Genomic DNA, 19542 nt, shown 5'->3' with positions numbered 1-19542 from the left:
GACATCAATTTGTAGTTATATCACCTCCCGTTCCGAAGAAAAGTTGGGACGTCGAAAGGAGTATTGCACTTTTGAGTATTGGAATCTGGCTCTAGAATGCAAGTGAACGAGGCAACTGACCCTTCTGATGCGTATGAAGTGCATGGTGAGCGTGTCCTCACTACCATGGTGACGTCAAGTCAAGAACACACTGTGACAGGCGCTATGGTTGGACAGAGTAATGACGGCCAGGGTCCTCAGTTCAAAGTACTTACACGCAGCATTATGAATATGATGCTTGTCACATGGAAGTTATACCCGTACCACAGCCACATGGGAATACAGAGTAAAAACACACAGACACTCAAGAGTTATGAGGGTCCAAATGGGTCCTAACTATTTAGGTGTGGACCCCTGGTACCCCTCACGGACACCAGGTTGATAATCACTGCCATACACTTAGCCTACTGTAGACTGTAGATTATAATGTAACTACTGTATGTTATTACACCATATAATTGAGATTTGTATTTTAAGTTTTTAACTGTCTTACACTGTCATGTAATATTTTTTTATGTTATGTAATTTTATTTTTCAGGTAGGTGACAAAATGTCAGCCAATCAGGAGAGAGTACCAAAAAAATCAGCTCTATTTTTTATAGTGTTCCATTTATAATTTTGTCTGCTCATTTATTTGTGTCATCACTTCCAATTTCACTTGTTTAATCTGTATCCTGACTGAGTTGTACATCCTGATTGGATAAAATTGGTATTGCAACTTGAAAATGCATTTTCTGTATAAAGCGCTGGAGAGACATGGAGACTCTAATTATTGAACAAACACTCTATAGCAATGAGTACTATCAGAATATAGTGCTATTTAACACTTATTTTAATCAAAGAAAATCACTTACCCTACCTTTAATTGTTATTCATTGTTAATTTATATACATTTTATTTATAACTGACAATATAATTACAATGTACAACAGACCAAATCATGAAGTCACCATAACCAAACATTTATTTCCAAATGGATTACGGCAGGTAGCGTCACCGCATCATTATGATGAACCGTATTTATTGGAAGAACAGAGAAATTGACAAAATATACGTAGCTAATGGACTGGATGCTTTATCGTATATTGTGTAGACATCCATTGAAGAAAAAAAAAAGGTTTACAAACATTCTGATTTGGTCCATTACATAATCAACTGGTATAAATCACAATGAATGAACCCAACATAAACTTAGTTAGGTAATGAAATCACTCAATAAAATAAAACACAACACATCATCTGCTGTTTGTAACTTAAAGTGGAACGTCAGCAGTATTTAACACGGTTCTGTTGTGTGTGAAAATCTGACATGACATTTCTGTGTTCTGCATCTAGAGCCCATACTGTAAAATTGATTCCAGCCTACCTAGGACGATGCATGCGTTTCACCCGGGCTGGTGGTGGTGATTCACATTAAATGCCGGTAAAGTTCAAGCAAATGTTCAAAAATAGCCAATCTACAAGCTCACAATGCTGTGTTGTGAGCTTGTAAATCAACTATTTTCATCAATTTTTCTCGTGCCACAAAGTATATACTGTAGGCGGGCTTAAGCGGTTAAATTACAAAATGATATAACAATAACACAAACACTGAAACAACTGAAAAAGCTTTCAAAATGTCATCAGATAATAACGATTTCTACAAACATCTCTCAAAGGCATCACAAATAGAGGCATACAGTGTAATATACATACAGTGCCACCTAGCGTTGAAGAAGAAGATAAGACAGCGGCTGCTGTGACTGCCCCCACCCCCCGGCATAGTTTGTTTGCCTGATTGGGATTGCATTTTTTCCAGTCCATTAGTTTTTAGCCAGTTTATCCAAGAGCTTAACATCACTGGCTCCTCTTTCCCCTCAAAAAGGGGGGGGGGGGCAATCCCTTCAAAGTTCAATGAATTCACCTCCTCCAAATACTTCAGTGGAGACTTTTCACTTCCCATTACTCAACTTCTACCAAGCTCTGACTATGCATGAATTATAATGCACATAACAGCAAAATCCTCTGAGCAGACACACTTTTGACAGCTTTGATATCTTCTAACGGGTCTGATGAGACTTCAGTGTCCATCACTTTTACAAATCCTGACAATATAATATTTTAACAGACCACTTTTTCACCATATGAAGTAAAAATGAGAAAGCTGCAAGCAGCGATGACCGGGCCGGTGGGCCCTCGCACCTCTGATTTGTGCAAAGAATAATAACGTCTTGCATTTCAATAGGGCTTTGCACTGGTGCAGTGCTCGGGCACTGATGAATTAAAGAGTGCTTTTGTTCTGCTAGTCGTTGTAAGCCAGAGCTGAAATCAGATGGATGTCACTGAAACTCATTTGGAAAAAACAAAAACAACAACAACAAAATCACGTTTTTTATGTCCATATAGCTGTTTTGGGGTTTCATCAGATTATATAAAAAATAAAGACTTGACTTTCATTATTTATATATAGTGTTGCTTAATTCAGATAAGATTTTTTTTTTTTTGATACTTGTAGATTTAGAGATTTAGAGCAACATGCTAGCAGTTTGTCAACAGTACTTGACTAGACTTGTTAATAGAAGTTAACAGGCTTATAAGGATTGGATAGAAGAAAAATAAAACTCTTTAATTGTGAATTATGACAAACTTACAGCTGCTTTTAAACCCACTTGAAACACTGGGAAAAGAACCTGTTCATTGAAACTGGTGGTGAAGGTATGCAGGTATCCTGGATTATTAAGACCTTGCTCATAATACAGACACAGGATTCCAGAGTCATAATCTAAATACACACCAAAGGAGATCTCGTCTTCTGTTAACCATATGGTATCCCTTTCAACTACACTTCTTGAAGACAGCTGGCCTTGTAGTTTGACTTTTGAGACTTCTTTTGAAAATTCTTGCGTTTGATTAATACGTGAAATCTCAACCCACCAACTCATTTCATTACTTTTTATCCCAAAACGTACCGGATAATTGGAAAAGTTTACTTTCCATAAATGCCTTCCTCCCGTGAAGGATTGTGTAGCCCTAACCTGATTGCTGTTTAACCTTTCTGGGTGATTTTCAAGTGGCTGGACATCTGGACTTGTATTCCTAGCCCAAGTTTTATCAGGAGACACCCAAATGTAGTTGCCCACGGTTGTCAGATCAAAGGTGAGAGACTCTTTATCTGTGGAATAACATTCAGAAAATGTGTATTTTTCATTATTTAGTTTGTTGTTAATAACGGAAGATTATGTGATGACCTCAATATTATTGAAACCTTTACTTTAATGTGTTGTGTTCATAAAAAACTGTACATAACCAACGCTGTATTCAAAGATGTACTTACATTTCTCCAGCTTACACAATGGAGGATTCAAGGATGTAAAATCAATGTCCACGGGTGCAGCGATGGGGCCTTGGTCTAGAAACAGACAAAATGGAACTCAGAGGAATATACTTTATCAGGTGGTGTCTGGTTTTGAGTATCTGGCTGTGCTCAGTAGCAGTGTGACCTGGTTGTTACACTGGTCTCAGCTTTAAACCTGCAGCGAACCATTTATATAAGAGGAATATATCTTCCTCTTTGTCATCAAGGCCTAGGATTAAGAACTGCATAAGCCTAATCATAAAAGATCATAAAAGGGCCAGCTCCGTTGTTGGCCTAGAGATGGATGGGCTGAAGGTAGTTGCAGGGAGGAGGATGAGGGACAAACTCAACTCCATCCTGGATAACCCATCCCATCCACTCTATGACGAGCTGCAGAAGAGGGTGAGCACTTTCAGCCAGAGGCTCACTCTACTTTCCTTTGTACCAACAGTCATTAGACTTTGCAATGTATAAGAACTCCCTCCTTTGTATTTTAGAGGTAATTTAGAGGTCACGTCAGAGGTGATTGTCTCATTGTGGATTGGTTGAAAAACTGTTACAGACCGTTTAACAACTCTAATGCATGTGGTTCTGTGTCGGCCTGCTCAAGTGTGATTGTGCCCATGCGTATGGTTGGTTGTGGTTAGGAAGGAATGTATATGTGTATGGTTGAGATGGTGTTTGGCGTACTGTTTTTGGATAGTTTTCGTATTGTTTTGTATATTATTTCACACCATGCTGCTGTAACACCTTCATTTCCCTTCAGGGATTAATAAAGTGTATCTAGACTAATCTAATAAGAGCATCAGACATTGCTGTTAAATGTACTGTGGGAAGCTACAATTAAATCACACCTACAATTTACAGTTAAGCTCCATTCAGACTTACTAGATTTTCAGGAAATGTGGTGGCATGTAACGAACGGTATTCATGTCTGAACGTCATGTGGCTTTAAACCAGCAGCAACGATCAGAACAGAAAACAACATGTGCCATTGCGTTGTCACTTTTTATTCTGCGTTTACACAGAGATGCTACAGTGATTGAAAGCGCTGTAGTGTGCATTCCAGGTGGCTAGGTGACTCGCTGGCAGATAGACCAGTCACGCATGCCTAGAACCACTTCCGTTCTACTTCCTATCACAGCTGTTTTGTTTTTTGGGGGTTTTAGATTTATAATTGGACTTTTATGACTTTAATATAGATAGGATAGTAGGCTGACAGGAAGAGACCCGCGACGCACTGTCAGGCTACATTGTAGCCTAGGTGCCCGGACCGCTACGCCAGTGGTCCATCACAGCTGTTTGTTTACACCAATGTAATAGCATACGCAACGTGAGCCACACGTTTTGCTGTTTCCCCCGTATTGCCTGTTTACATGGAGACGCGAGGCGTAGCGTTTTCAAAGATTTCCGCTCTAGACGGGGGTTTCACTTTTTTTGCGTTTTCAACCCCTGATAACGCCGTTGCCGTCTAAACGGAAGGCACATCTGATATTTTATTTTTCAGTTTTCTCTAGAGACCGTTGTCGTCTAAACGGGCCTGAGGATACCTGTAAGGAAGTCCTCTGGAAAGTGTTTACCGTTTGATTCCTTTTTACTTAATTTTTTGATGTTTTTTGACAATTTAATCCAAAAGGAAGAGGAAATGTTCTGCATGTTTGGTTGAGGTTTTTGGAGACAGAATATTAGAATATTAGAATACTACTGGTACTAAACTATATCAGTGATGATGATGATGATGATGATGATGATGATGATGATGATAATGATGATGATGCTTCTTACCCTTCCATATGCTTGTGACAGCAGTAAATAGTTGTTCTCTGATGTCTCTGGACTCTGTTAGTTTCTCCTCAGGGTCAAAGGTCACACCATCAGGGGACTGGATTGCTGATGCATGGCTTGAACTTCTTTGCAGTGAATTATAAGCCTGAAAGATCCATAACACTGTGGCTCATTACCACGTATGGCCCAATGTATAGATCACATTTCTATTCCACAATGACATTCATCTGCTTTTATAAGTTCCACACGTTTAGGCTCAGCTGATAAAGGTGAATACACGTTTATATGACGCCATGGGTTTAAGTCTAGTGCAATCTAAAATAATACTGTATAAGCAAACTTGGTTTTGTGGTACATTTTTCTACTTAGCCTCTTCACCCAGGACCGGTTATTAAATTGGGGGGTGATTAATATTCACAGATTTCTCTTCATGGCTATCCTTCTGAACCATGGATCGATTTAGGAGTGTAACAGTTAATCGAACAAATTCATTATTTACAAAATTACCAATTCTGGGTGGTAAATATTGATTTTTTTTGTTGTTGTTTAAGTGTTGTATATAGCCTATCTACAAGCTCACAAAGCACCGCATCCCAATGTGCTCCGAGCCTGTACATCTGCTGTGAAAATAGCAGGTTTTTGATGACATGCGAAAAACAGCGAGGCTCGTTTTAAAGTGATTAAAGCTGCACTATGTAACTTTTTTATAATTAATAAAATGTAATTTCGTCCTATCTGAGTATGTTTCGTTAATACAATATAACTTATATAATTGGGGTGGTTGTATTTTGTCTCCCTGCTCTTCTATTGAGACAGATTGTGTCAAAGGTCATGTCTCATAGAAAGGAATACCAGCACTCACTTAAGTCCTTTTAGGCTCTTATTTATTTAGGTCATAGCTCCCCAGCAAGCAGCGTCAAACCGGACGTTTCGGCCCAGAGGCCTTCCTCAGCGTATAGTAACAACATCCTGTTTCTGTGTCATTTATAAAGGGGACCTTGGTGCCACGCACAGAGCGGTCTGGGTAACAACACAATAGGACAGTCATTTTTTAACACAATTTTTTAACACTTTTTAACAAGCTAGGTCACCATTAAATAGTAAATACATATACTCACACAAGAAGAAAAAGAAGAAAATTACATAGATCATTTTTTTAGCAGTAAGGCACCAGTTTTAAACCTTTGTCTGTGCGAGTCCCTCAGTACTCCTTTATAAAGACAGACTCAGATTTCAGTCAAGATTTACACATTTGTAGAAAAACTTATAATCATAGCTCATTAATGAGCTATGATTATATGTTTGAGTAATGAATTAATGGTACTAATGAGTTGAATGCCTCTTTTTCGAGTGACACAGTGTATACTACGGTATTTTAAAAAATGTTTAAAAAAATGTTTATGCAGTTTTTCTACAAATGTGTAAATCTTGACTGAAATCTGAGTCTGTCTTTATAAAGGAGTACTGAGGGACTCGCACAGACAAAGGTTTAAAACTGGTGCCTTACTGCTAAAAAAATGATCTATGTAATTTTCTTCTTTTTCTTCTTGTGTGAGTATATGTATTTACTATTTAATGGTGACCTAGCTTGTTAAAAAGTGTTAAAAAATTGTGTTAAAAAATGACTGTCCTATTGTGTTGTTACCCGGACCGCTCTGTGCGTGGCACCAAGGTCCCCTTTATAAATGACACAGAAACAGGATGTTGTTACTATACGCTGAGGAAGGCCTCTGGGCCGAAACGTCCGGTTTGACGCTGCTTGCTGGGGAGCTATGACCTAAATAAATAAGAGCCTAAAAGGACTTAAGTGAGTGCTGGTATTCCTTTCTATGAACATTGTCTACTCGAACCGTGCACCCTGTACTTTGAAACGTCGAAAACTCGTCTCATGAGTGCTTGCTTCCTTCTTCTTTTTCAAAAGGTCATGTCTCACCTAGACACAGGATCTGACCTGATGGTCACGATTACCTTTATCCCCTGAGCAAGCAGGCAGTCTCTATTAGCTCAATGGTAAAAAAAAAATGATGAAACCGGGTCAAATCTGGGGTAGAAAAGGAAAGTTACATAAAGCAGCTTTAAGTCTGTCTGTGGGTTTTTACAAATAATTAACAAATTAAAAGTATTAACAAGAGCTTGTAACTAAATAACGTTAGGATCCATTGAAACACAGGTTCTTTTTTCCATTTTTTCAGAAGTAACGGTTTTGGACATACAAGGTTTCCACCCGACAGCAACAATATGTAATATTGCCCATTTTGCTGCAATTATGTTCAACACATGAAACCAACTGCACCCAAGGACGTCCATTGTGCTGAGCGGGTCACTTTGAAACCCAGACCACCATTTTGAGTTGGGCCTGTGAGTGCTTTAGTAGACCACACCCAGCTCAAAAACAGCTTTCACACACTTGTCTTGATGAATTGAATACATAGGACCACAATGGAACAAGACCCTTTTTGTTACCCTTTTAGCGTCATCGTAAAATCGTACCACTGCACTATTTGCAAACTGTTTGCAAAACATTGAATCAATCAATCAAACTTGACCAAAGTACCAAACTCTCTAGGAAACGGCCTGGGATCTGCAATAAAAAACACCAAACAGACCAAGTGTGAAATAACCTTTAGCTGTTCTTTTTTATACTGATCCTTGTGGAAACCCACCTGCATCACTGTGCCGGGGTCTGTGCTTTTCAGGCTGGCATCCATGTTGGACACCTTATCCTCTAGGCTTTTGCAGGTGGCTTCCATCTTTGCAACCTCACTCTGAGTTTTCTGCAGCAGCCTTTTCTCCTTTTCTTCCAAGGAAGCCATCAGGTGTCTCTTCACATCAGTGATGGCAGACATGAGTCTGGAGAAATCAACCTCCAACTCCTCTTGCTGAAGCTTAGCTGACTCCTAACAGAGCAAGAGACGGGAGTCAAATTAATGCAAAAACATGCTTTACAAGATACAGAACAAATAACAATGAATAGATAGGACCGAGCATAGAACAAGAAACAATATGAACAATATCACTTCATTGTCAATGCAACAACACAACATAGAAAATGGGCATCATTATGAAAACCAATGCAATAATGCAGTACAGCCACTGGAGGGCTCAATCTAGTATTTACACACATAAAGTAGAACTAGGCAGGTTGTAGCCTGGGCAGCATATCTTTTTGTGTCTATGATCCGGTCGGGAGCGGAAGTAAAAAAAAAAAAAGTCGCCGGATGGGCAGAACCGGAAAGATGTCTCACCCCAAAATAGGTCCGTCCTAATAAAATCCTTGATGCGGCATAGTTTAGCTTATTTTTTTAATGTAAATGTGCGTGCACTATCCGGAGACGATTTAGCGTCTGTATTATCCCACGGGGAAATTCTATTCCATTTAAATAGGGATTGGGGAACCAAAACAAAGCGGCACCGCAAAACCGGCAGAATCCGGAAAGAGGATTTTTTTCCCCATTTCTTTTTTTCAGTAGGCATGGCCTAGACCGGATCATATGGGTCTTTAGTAATGCATACCAGGCTTTCTTCCGAGGTAGAAAGACTGGTGACGCAAGTTTAGTCAGGTTGTGACCTGCGCGTCACAGAAGCCCCATGGGCTCGTTCATATACAGTGGCCCCACCTGCAATACCTCAAATGGCCAGCATGTCCATTCCGCTTCAATGCAACCACTGGGTTCTGGGGGCTTGCATATAGGTCATGTTGGACATAATTAAGAATTAACTCAAATAAAGTAGTCATATTTAATGTTGGTAACAGTCTGCAACGTCATAGTCACCGTTTCATTTCTGGAATACAGAGCCACTAAAACATGTAAAACTGTCTAGTGGGGTTTCTATACAGTAGCCTATCTCTGCTAACTGTCAAGATGACACACACACACACACACACACACACACACACACACACACACACACACACACACACACACACACACACACACAAAGAAAGAAAGAAAGAAAAGAAAACAGAGGGAGGAAGGGGAGGGGTATGTGAGTCACTCTTCTAAATTGCGTAATGTGGATTAAAAAGACTTATTACCTGAAATGCTTCTGTGTTCATCTGCGCTTTAAGAATGTCCACCTTTAAGTTGCGTGCCATGTTTGTTGTCCTGATCTTCTCATTTCGCAGCAGTATCTATCAAAGTACATGAAATGAAACACAACTTGTTTGAAACTTAAATGAACGGACCAGTGATGCTGCTTGCACAGCGGCCAGTCCCACCAGAAAAATATTACCAGAAAATGTTGTCCACTCAATTCACAAATACACAATTTTACACAGAATTACCAGTGTTTAGCCCACACAGTAATATATAGGCCTATTTTCTTTTCTTTCTTACCTTTATTTGTGGTATCTGCTCAACAGCTGGCACAGTTTTGTGTGTCTTATGGTGAGCAGCACATTTACCACACAAAAGAGTGTTATCTTCCACGCAGAAAATACTCATCTCTTGGAGATGTCGAGAACATAAGACTTTGTTCTGTTTGGCTGCCATCGGATTCTGCGAATCTTCTGTAGCAAACTTTGGGATCTGTGAGATCATGCAGTCTGGAGGACCTGGAACCAATGGTGTAAAGTAACTAATTACATTTACTCAAGTACTGTACTTAAGTACAATTTTGATTTCGAGGTATTTTTTTTACTTTACTGGAGTATTTCCAATTGTCAACACTTTTACTTCATCAAATGTTGTACTTTTACTCCACTACAATTATTTGGAAAGTTTAGTTACTAGTTAATTATTATATTATAAAACATGCATTAAACACGATAGACCTATTTTATACATAGGCTATTTGAAAATAGCCAATCTACAAGCTCACATCGCGTTGTGAGCTTGTAGATCTGCTATTTTCGTTTGTAGGACTGCTACTTTAAGTAAAACATCCGACTACTTCTTTCCACCACTGACCTGGAACCAGCGGTTCGTCTCGTACCCGCAGCCCACTGGCCAGCTCCTCCATGATGATGTTGACGGACAGATCAGGTCTGTGAGGGAAACGTGTCAAACAGAGAGGACAGCTGATGTCCCCTTTGTCCCAGTAGGTGTGGATGCAGCCCCGGCAGAAGCAGTGTCCGCAGGGCAGAGTGACCGGGCTGGAGAACACCTCCAAACAGATGGAGCAGCTCAACTGCTCTAAAGGAACCCCACCCGTCGCCATCCTCTCCAACGCAACGAGTGAAGAACTATAATATGGTGAAGAATCGAAACTTATGAAGAAGGAAGGGGAGGGACCGATATATTATTATGACGAATACCAAAACGCTCGCCCCAAAACACAGTCGCCCCGGGGCAAAAACCGGCGGTATTCACCTTGTATTCCTAAACGTAGCTACCTCAGTAAAGTAAACTATGCCTAAACCTATAACCTCGCATCACCAGACTATGCACTGCGGAGGAAAGCAGCTGAATTCCGTTATCAACTAGCTTATAAGGAAAGCCTGCTATTCGTTTCTTTTAAGCCGACATCATACGAATTAGTTTATAGTCGCTAGTCCCGCTACGAGTGAGAATAAAAGATGAACATACCAAACGGTCATTATACTAAAAGAAACGAAACGAGTATACTAAACTATACACATTTTAAACTGGGGGAATCATTTTGGAGGTGCACGGCACCGGTGGTTCCGGCCGCCTGATGACGTAAAGTTATTTCCGCTCCGACCGGATCAGAAACCCGAAAATGGCATTGATCCCAGGCGGTATCAAGAAGACTCACCTCAAAACCAACTCACCTCAGAGGTAGGAATACTCACCCCGGAAGACTCACCTCAGAGGTAGGAATACTCACCCCCAAGATTTTCGGGGGGTAGGAACACTCACCCCATGACCTGAGAAAACTCACCTCGGAAAACTCACCTCAGAGGTAGGAATACTCACCCCAATGTTTAAAAAAAGGTAGATCTACCGGCTTGTGAGCTTTCCATTTTCACAGAATGCTTTCATAATGTGAGCTTTCCATTTTCACAGAATGCTTTCATAATGATGTTTAATCCATATCTGGATTAATCCATATCTGGATTAAATTCTTTCTTTGAAGGTATAGAATTAATAAAGTGCTTTAAATAGTGCTTTAAATACAAGGTAGATTTCATCAGAAAAGGTAAAAAGGTAGATCTACCGGCTTGTGAGCTTTCCAATTTCACAGAATGCTTTCATAATGTGAGCTTTCCATTTTCACAGAATGAATGAAAGGTAGATTTCATCAGAAAAGTGAACAAGGAATGCAAATAGCAAATAGCATGGTCATTTGCTATGTGTCTCCAGCTCCACACCTTGCCCCATCCACCTATTAGATATCAAACAATGAATCATTAAGTGGAATGGGATATTAGTGTTAAGTGGTCAACCCCCCTCCTCCCCTTCACTCCTGTGCCCCCATCAAACAAAGAAACAAACAAACAAAGGTAGGAACCCAGAGAAATGAACATTCCAATGTCAATGTATGTTGTTAAATTACATTTAGCTAATTAAAGTGCTTTAAATACAAGGTAGATTTCATCAGAAAAGTGAACATTCCAATGTGTATAATGCAAACAAATACTTACTTAACAAAGAAAAATTAAGAAAAACTCCAGTGAAGGTAAAACACAGGTATAATGTTTTGTTTTCTGTGTGAACACATTTGTGAGAAAAGCTTTTGGTAAGCATTATTGAACTTTAGTTACTTTAGTTACTATTAGATATACATTTCACTATTGTAAGCATTATTGAACTTTAGTTACTATTAGATATACATTTCACTATAGTAAGCATTATTGAACTTTAGTTACTATTAGATATACATTTCACTATTGTAAAACATGCATTAAACACTTTTCCCTATTTTTACCTAGGATATTTAGTTACCTACTACTTTGCTGGTATTTTAAACACAAATATATCATTGAACAACATAATTTGGTAATTCTATACCTTCAAAGACAGAATTTAATCCAGTATGGATTAAACGTGTCTCATTATGAAAGCATTCTGTGAAAAAGGAAAGCTCACAAGCCGGTAGATGTGCCTTTTTTAAACATACAGACTTGGTGTAGAGGGGAAAGGTTAAACCCACCCACAAAACAAAAACTCACTGTACATTACACCATTGAGTTTTTCTGGGTGAGTTTTCCTACCCCCGGGGTGAGTGTTCCTACCCCCGGGGTGAGTGTTCCGAGGTGAGTTTTCTCAGGTCCTGAGGTGAGTTTACCCACCCCCCGGGGTGACTGTTCCTACCCCCGAGGTGAGTATTCCTTTTTCAGTTGAGGTGAGTTTGTCTTGAGGTGAGTCTTCTTGTATTCATCCCAGGCTAGCCTAAACCTTTTCCTCCGAGGTGGAAAGACTGGTGATGCGAGGTTAGCCTAAACCTAAACGTAACCTCAGTAAAACTATGCCAGCCTAACCCTAATTTGTTTTCTAACCTTATCCTTATCATATATATATATATATATATATATATATATATATATATATATATATATATATATATATATATATATATATATATATATATTAATTAAGACGTAGACACAGTGCCCACTTCATAGAAGTGCGCAGTTCTCCTGTTATCAACTGGACTCCTGTTATCAACTGGATAATGTAATATATAAGGGTGATGGGTATGTGCTGTCTGTCTGTCTGTCTGTCTGTCTGTCTGTCTGTCTGTCTGTCTGTCTGTCTGTCTGTGCAAATGGCCTACATGTCAAAGAAATCTGAACAAATCAGGGAAAAAAACTATTAACATTACTACTCAACAGTGAAGCATTAATGTCCGTGTCCAAACTGTAATGCTCGGTTTTAAACACCAGAGGACAGCAGCTCAATCAGCTCAATAATATGGCCAGATGTGAGCAGTGAAATGCTACTACGCTATCCTCAGCACTGGCAGTGTAAAAGTAAAATTTAAGATACATTTAAAATAAGTCAAGACATGGAAGTTCCTTCTGGCATTGAAAAGTAGGCTACAAGCCACCTTTCTTGACTTTTTATGCCATGTAGCACTTTGAGATTTGGGTCAAATATAAAATGTATTATATTTGTGTATTAGAAAATAATAAATAATTGAACCCTATATCTTTCTGCAGCTAACAAGTTATTCAAATAGCTAGGTGTCATGAACATATTTCTTGTTTTCAAAACAATCAACAATAACAATACCGGGTGATGGTGTGGGATTTCATACTGTACATACGAATACACAACAGTAGGCCTATGATTGAATACAATTCTTCTAGAGAGAAAATATTATACATTTTTGTTTTGGAAAGTGTGTTAGATTAGGACAAATGTATGTTTTATCTGGCATGGTGGCAATGTAGTGATAATGATGATAATGATAATAATGATCTACAAGTTTACAATGTGTCGTGAGCTTGTAGAGCATTGGTAGCAATGCAGCTGAAACACACTTACAAAACTCACCACAACCAGTCTCAATCACACCTCAACTGCCTTGCACCTGATGACACTGAAAACAGATAAACAGGAACATTCCATTAATTAATTAATTAATTTAAAAATCATCAATAAAGTATTCAAGTGACTCCTTCGCTGACCACCTGGCCCAGGAACGCTGTCTCTTGTCACAGAATAATGCATTTCTCCTGGTGGAGGCAGAAGCCTGCCTGGCAAATGGCATCGAATAGCTGCCTAAATGAGGTGTAAGTACTGTGTGAGTTCCACAAAAGGCTACATTACTATTACATAAACACAGCTGAGTGGACAACAGGAAGTAGCGTAAAGGGATTTATACTCCAACATGGACATCGACATTAGATATCAAGATTAAAATAATATAAAGACATAGGCTGACTCATTGATTTCATTCTTGCAGTGCACATAGGTCAGACTGAAATGTATATACCAAATGGTTCAATGTCACTAAACCGTGTGTGTGTGTGTGTGTGTGTGTGTGTGTGTGTGTGTGTGTGTGTGTGTGTGTGTGTGTGTGTGTGTGTGTGTGTGTGTGTGCGTGCGTGCGTGCGTGCGTGCGTGCGTGCGTGCGTGCGTGCGTGCGTGCGTGCGTGACAGAGAGAGAGAGCGAGAGAGGTGGTTCATGTCTGCTATTCTACTTCCTCCCCAGAGCTGGTGGCTTCAGCAGACGGACAGAAGGAAATGGCAATAGAGGCAATGGCTATCATCTCATGCCGTAAGTCATTGTTTTTACTTACTTTGTGTTACTTTTGTAATTGAACAAAAAAACTTTGTGAGTGCAAGAAGTCCACCCTGGTAAACTCACCCAAGCCTCATATAAACAATTACAAGGATACATATCATCACAGTATAGATTTACTTTAATATTTTATTTACTAGTAGAAAGGGATCCAGAGCATTACAAATATAGCTGAATTTGAGACATTTATCATGTAGTATACCAAGAATTATATCAAGTACAGTCGATACAGTGTGTACAATTAGCAACTAAACGTCATTACAGTATGTCATATTTCTACATACCCAGACAGCTACTTTTTCAGCAGTTTTCAAATTTCCATTATTTCAGTATTTTTTGTATGTAAATATCTGATTGATTGATGTACTTTATTTAGTAAGATTTAGTATCTGAAGTTGTCCCTTATCTGTTGCCCTACCTTCAACATATAACATAGCTACTGGTGGTACACAGACAGCATAGAAAGACCTGACATACGATAGCACAACACAGTACTGACTATATGTCAAAACAGTGAAACTGGACCACGTCTTCATTTGTAACATACTGTAGGTACAGTATGAAATCTTAAGTCCAGACCTTTCACACTTAAACTACAAACTTAAAAAAACAAAAAGTAATAAATGTTGTGTTCTTGTCTACAGCAGACTTCCTTCCACAGAACAGATTACTGGAAGTGGAAATTACTAGAAACCGACTAGGAAGTTGTGTGGGCAGTGAAACTGGGTTACATGACGTCAAAGTTTCTCTACTGTGGATTATGTCTTGATTTGTAACATAATTTATAGCTTTAACTGATATTCAATCTCCAGTCCAGATCTTTCACATTTTAAAAGACATTCTGTGGTTTGGTTGGTTAAAGGCAATCTGATATGATTACATCCTCTCCTGCATTAGACTGTTTGATGTATTGTAACACTTCCATTCACTGAAGCCTTTAACCCTCATTTCTGCCTATGATGTTTGTTTGTGCCAGTGTTTCCACTGCTGGTGTCATCACACAACACAACGGTCAACGGGACGAGAGGAGAAAGGGTGCAGTGGCCTTGCAAAGTAAACCTTGATCCTCTGCTCAATCAGAGCCGCATTTACTGGCAGACTCAGAGCCAAGAATCTCCCCATGTCGTTCAAGTGTTCAACAGAGGGATACAAGACTTTCAGTACATCGCACAGTCATATCAGAACAGAACTGACATCTTCATGGATCAGTTGGCTTCTGGGGACTTTTCTCTTGTGTTCGTGTCTCTGACGCTGAAAGACGACGGAACGCTCTTTGAGGTGATTTATCAACCAAAGGTCGGCAAACCACAGAAACTCTGCCCGGTAGCTCTGTATGTTGCAGGTAAGGTGGTCTGTATTCATGTATCGTCAGCTCAGTTCACTTTAGTTCACAATGACTCAGAGCCTCTGCCTGAAGGCCAAAAGCCTAATATCTCCCCCGGCCCTGGGGGATTCCCCTTTAGGCTAGTAAGATGTTTTGCTTTACTGTCCCTACCCGCATGGGAGAACTGGGTTCAAATCCCTGGAATTACATTGGTGCGGTGACCCGGATCGGGTTTCAAGGGGAGGTGAGTGTAGCAGGGTGGCTCAGAGCCTCTGCCTGAAGACCAAACGCATAGCATCTTCCCAGGCCAAGGGGAAGTTAATTCATTCCAGCTTAGCGACTTCAGCTCAATTCAGTTCAGTTACTGAATTGCATGATTACATTTAATGACAGAACTTCAACGGTGAAGAAAATTGCTCATGAGGCTGGCTTTACAAAGTTTACATGGTGAAACTTCCACGCAGCTATTTGCAGGTTCCATAGAGCATGATATATAATTTACACACACACACACACACACACACACACACACACACACACACACACACACACACCACAAGTACGACCACATACATGCATTCATTCATTTAAACCTCCTCCCGAACTTCATGCAGCACCGTTCCAGACACCCCAGATCAATCTTGGAGAAGAGACAGCAACCTGCAACACCCATGGAGGTTTCCCTGAACCTCGAGTCTCATGGACCAGAGATGGCCTTGAACTGGAGCCCGATGAAGCCAATCTCAACGTGACCTCTGACCCAACAGATGGAACCTACAGTGTCACCAGTGAGATCAGCATAGCAAATTCTCAATCTGTGACATGTCTGGTTTACAACCCCACCTCCAACCAGACTATAGAAGCCACACAAGTTATTCCAGGTAAATTACATAAAGTCAGTCACTATGACAACAAGAGGAAATAATCACACTGAACCCCTTATCATTTTTTAGGGCCCCTGTGGCCTCGGGAGGTCATGGAATGTTCCTTTTTATCTGTTTTCAGTTGTGTTGAGTTTTGTAAGTATGTTTAAAGGGATAGTTCACCCAAATAATGATATTTTTCTATCGATTAGTCACCCCATGGAGACTTGAATTCATGGATATTTTTTTGTACCACTACTGTCGCATTCCTAAGCCAATAATTTGATGACCAGCGGACCGGTAGGCGGACTCTTTGTGTCTCCTACCGGAACCGCTGTCGGTCATCAAATTATTAGCCTCGGAAACCCAGCCTTTTTTTTTTGTTTCAAAAGAAAAAAAGTCTGGGCGAACGGTGCAGGAACGATGGTCTTAGGACCTTGTTAACTCCTAACCAACCAGAGTGCAGAGGGGCGTCGCTCTAAATTTGGTGACGTCAGCGTGCTCCATGCACAGACCGGGGGGGGGGGGGGGGGGGGAGGCGGGGACATAGATTGGTGAAGCAATCGGAGGACGCGCACTGCTCCGGGCGCCTGGGTTTGGATCCGCCCTTCGAGACCATGGATTGCTCTCGTTCTCTCAGTCTATCAAATTATTGACCTAGGAATGCGACAAAAAACAAAAAATATCCATGAATTCAAGTCTCCATGGGGTGACTAATTGATAGAAAAAAGGCATGAATTGTAAAACAGCATTTTAAATGTAAACCTTCTCTGTCCACACAAGCGTATTTACTGTAGTAAAACATTGTGTAGTGTGTAACCGGCATAACATACAGTAGGTACTGTATATGCCACTTTTCTCTCAAAGGGAATAAAAAAGTAACACTAGTCATTAGGCTCAAGAGAGTAACATTGTTTATGTTTATCACAGGTCAATAAATACTGTAGGTTATGGTTTTAATCCCTGAGTTGTGAAGCAATGCTTAAAATGAAGTTGTGCATCAACAATACCATGCTTAACTTAATAACTGTTGGTGCAACCTACGATTATCCTAATGTTGTTTGTTAAAATTTTTCCTTTTGTTCTTGTTTGTTCAGATTTGTTTACCATGCAGGTCATTGTCATTGCTTGCTGTATTGTTGCTGTTGTCGTACTGGCCGGGATTGGGATTTCTATCAAAAGTAAGTCAGTCAGTCTGTTTTCCCCCTTTCAGCCTGTCGACTAAGTAAAGACAAAGAGAAATAGCAAACATATAGTGCAGTGTTTTTGGAATACTTTGGTGTTCAGGAAATATAAACATTTCACTAGAAATGACATCAATTTATAGTGTTTTTCATCTCTTTATTGTGGTCCATCAGAAAGATTCTGTCAGTGTCAAAATGAAGGAACAAGACTCCCCCAAATTGACAAATCTACAGCATCAGTTGATTCAGTTCTATAGCAAACACTACAGGATGTGGGGCTTTCCTTGAGCAAGACTGAACCCCTGAATGCTCCAGCGCGTGTGTGTGTGTGTGTGTGTGTGTGTGTGTGTGTGGGTGTGGGTGATTGGGTGTATTGCACATTGTAAAATGCTGTGGAGAACCCATCTGTGTAATTTCAAGCACCAAATCATGTATATATATATTGTGTTATCTTTTGGTCCATTGTAAGTATGTGTAATCTATATTTGTATCCGTGTCCTTGTCCTTTTATAACGTGTATGAGCTGAGCTGTTTGTCTTGTCTTGTCTTGTTTTGTCTTTGTGTAAAAAAAAAAATCAATAAAAATACTATTGAAAAAAAAAATGCTGTGGAGAAAGGCAGCTAAATGCACTATTTACCAATTATGTAATTTTTTTTTTTTTAACGATTTGCTTTTGGGCTTTTATGCCTTTAATGATAGAACAGTAGACTGACAGGAAATGGGGAGAGAGATGGGGAGTGACACATAGCAACGGTCGTCGGGATCGAGATTCAAACCCGCGACATGCTGTCAGGCTGGCATTGCAGCCTAGGGTGACTGGACCGCCATGCCGCGGCCCAGGCCTTATGAACTGTTTTTATGTATGTAACATAATACATACATATGTATGTATATGTATGTATGTAGTCCTATACATATACATGTATCTGTGGGTGGGGGGATGGGGGCTGTTCTTTGTATATCTGTTTAGTTTTCTTTTAATGTGAAGCACATTGTGAGATTAGCTTCTATGAATTGCTCTGTACGAATAAAATTGATTTGACAATGGAAATATGTCTGTTACTGTGCAGTTTTCCCATGCATGCAACATTGTAAATAATATAGTAAAGTAGCCTGCATCTAGAGTACAGTAGAGTACAGTAGATCAAACAATCATTCAACAGGGCATTATGTGTAAAGAGATGGTAGATGAAACATGAATATATACGGATTCCTTCTCAATAATCGCTAGAGTATGAACAAAAGATCACATGTTCATACATATGATCATATACTTATATTATATATTTGATCATTATACTTGTTATAACATGTTCTAAATATAATATAATATAATATAATAATGTGAAAAGAGAGTGCACAGATTAGTGAAATATGTGCAAACACCATAATCCCACTTGCTGCCTAGAAAGATCTGAACACGCAACACGATTTGTGTCCATGAACGCTCCATTTATCAAGGTGTTTATACTGGAATAAGTTATAAGCCTGTGTTGAGACGCGTACCAGACCCCGATGATATCTATCAGCCATAGATTATACACAAGCATACTTTCCCAGAAACATTAACATTTTTACTGTACTTCCTACAATGTTGGTGTATACTGTTTTGCCACTGTGCATGGTTGCAGGATAATTCTACTACTGCTACAACTGCTATTAGTCCTACTCACAATACTACTACTGCTACCACTACTGCTGCTGCTGCTGCTGCTGCTGCTGCTGCTGCTGCTGCTGCTGCTGCTACTACTACTACTAATACCACCACTACTACTACTTCTACTATTGCTATTACAAGTGCTTAACCACATGAACTCTGGCATCCGTATTCTGGGCATGTTATAATCAGCAATTCAGTG

General features: G+C 39.7%; 2 protein-coding genes across 2 annotated transcripts; one reads left to right on the top strand and one right to left on the bottom strand.

Moving 5' to 3' along the window:
• Positions 1–980: 980 nt before the first annotated feature.
• On the bottom strand, positions 981–10363 carry LOC311063965 (E3 ubiquitin-protein ligase TRIM65-like). Its single transcript, XM_084083616.1, has 7 exons — positions 10069–10363; positions 9496–9713; positions 9195–9290; positions 7822–8055; positions 5159–5303; positions 3353–3427; positions 981–3190 (listed from the first exon to the last, which is right to left on the bottom strand). Exons 1-7 carry the CDS (start codon positions 10316–10318, stop codon positions 2655–2657), a joined length of 1554 nt encoding a protein of 517 aa, XP_083939742.1. The 5' UTR covers positions 10319–10363; the 3' UTR covers positions 981–2654.
• Positions 10364–14174: 3811 nt separating this feature from the next.
• LOC311064082 (T-lymphocyte activation antigen CD80-like) lies at positions 14175–18411 on the top strand. Its single transcript, XM_084083820.1, has 5 exons — positions 14175–14287; positions 15288–15653; positions 16250–16516; positions 17596–17679; positions 17857–18411. Exons 1-5 carry the CDS (start codon positions 14254–14256, stop codon positions 17937–17939), a joined length of 834 nt encoding a protein of 277 aa, XP_083939946.1. The 5' UTR covers positions 14175–14253; the 3' UTR covers positions 17940–18411.
• The last annotated feature ends 1131 nt before the right edge of the window (positions 18412–19542 follow it).

The sequence above is a fragment of the Gymnoscopelus microlampas genome (genome assembly GCF_963454915.1).
Source record: "Gymnoscopelus microlampas genome assembly, chromosome: 17".
Taxonomy (NCBI): domain Eukaryota; kingdom Metazoa; phylum Chordata; class Actinopteri; order Myctophiformes; family Myctophidae; genus Gymnoscopelus; species Gymnoscopelus microlampas.
Note: the sequence above shows the minus strand (reverse complement) of the source record. Positions and strands in the feature narration are given on the sequence as shown.

Excerpts from the sequence above, each read along its gene's own strand:
- LOC311063965 (XM_084083616.1), bottom strand. The coding sequence starts at position 10,318 with ATGGCGACGGGTGGGGTTCCTTTAGAGCAGTTGAGCTGCTCCATCTGT. Across the intron at positions 8,056-9,194 it reads TGAACACAGAAGCATTTCAG|GAGTCAGCTAAGCTTCAGCA; the intron begins GTAATAAGTCTT and ends TTGCTCTGTTAG. Across the intron at positions 3,191-3,352 it reads ATTGTGTAAGCTGGAGAAAT|ATAAAGAGTCTCTCACCTTT; the intron begins GTAAGTACATCT and ends GTTATTCCACAG.
- LOC311064082 (XM_084083820.1), top strand. The coding sequence starts at position 14,254 with ATGGCAATAGAGGCAATGGCTATCATCTCATGCC. Across the intron at positions 15,654-16,249 it reads GGTAGCTCTGTATGTTGCAG|CACCGTTCCAGACACCCCAG; the intron begins GTAAGGTGGTCT and ends AACTTCATGCAG. Across the intron at positions 17,680-17,856 it reads GATTGGGATTTCTATCAAAA|AAAGATTCTGTCAGTGTCAA; the intron begins GTAAGTCAGTCA and ends GTGGTCCATCAG.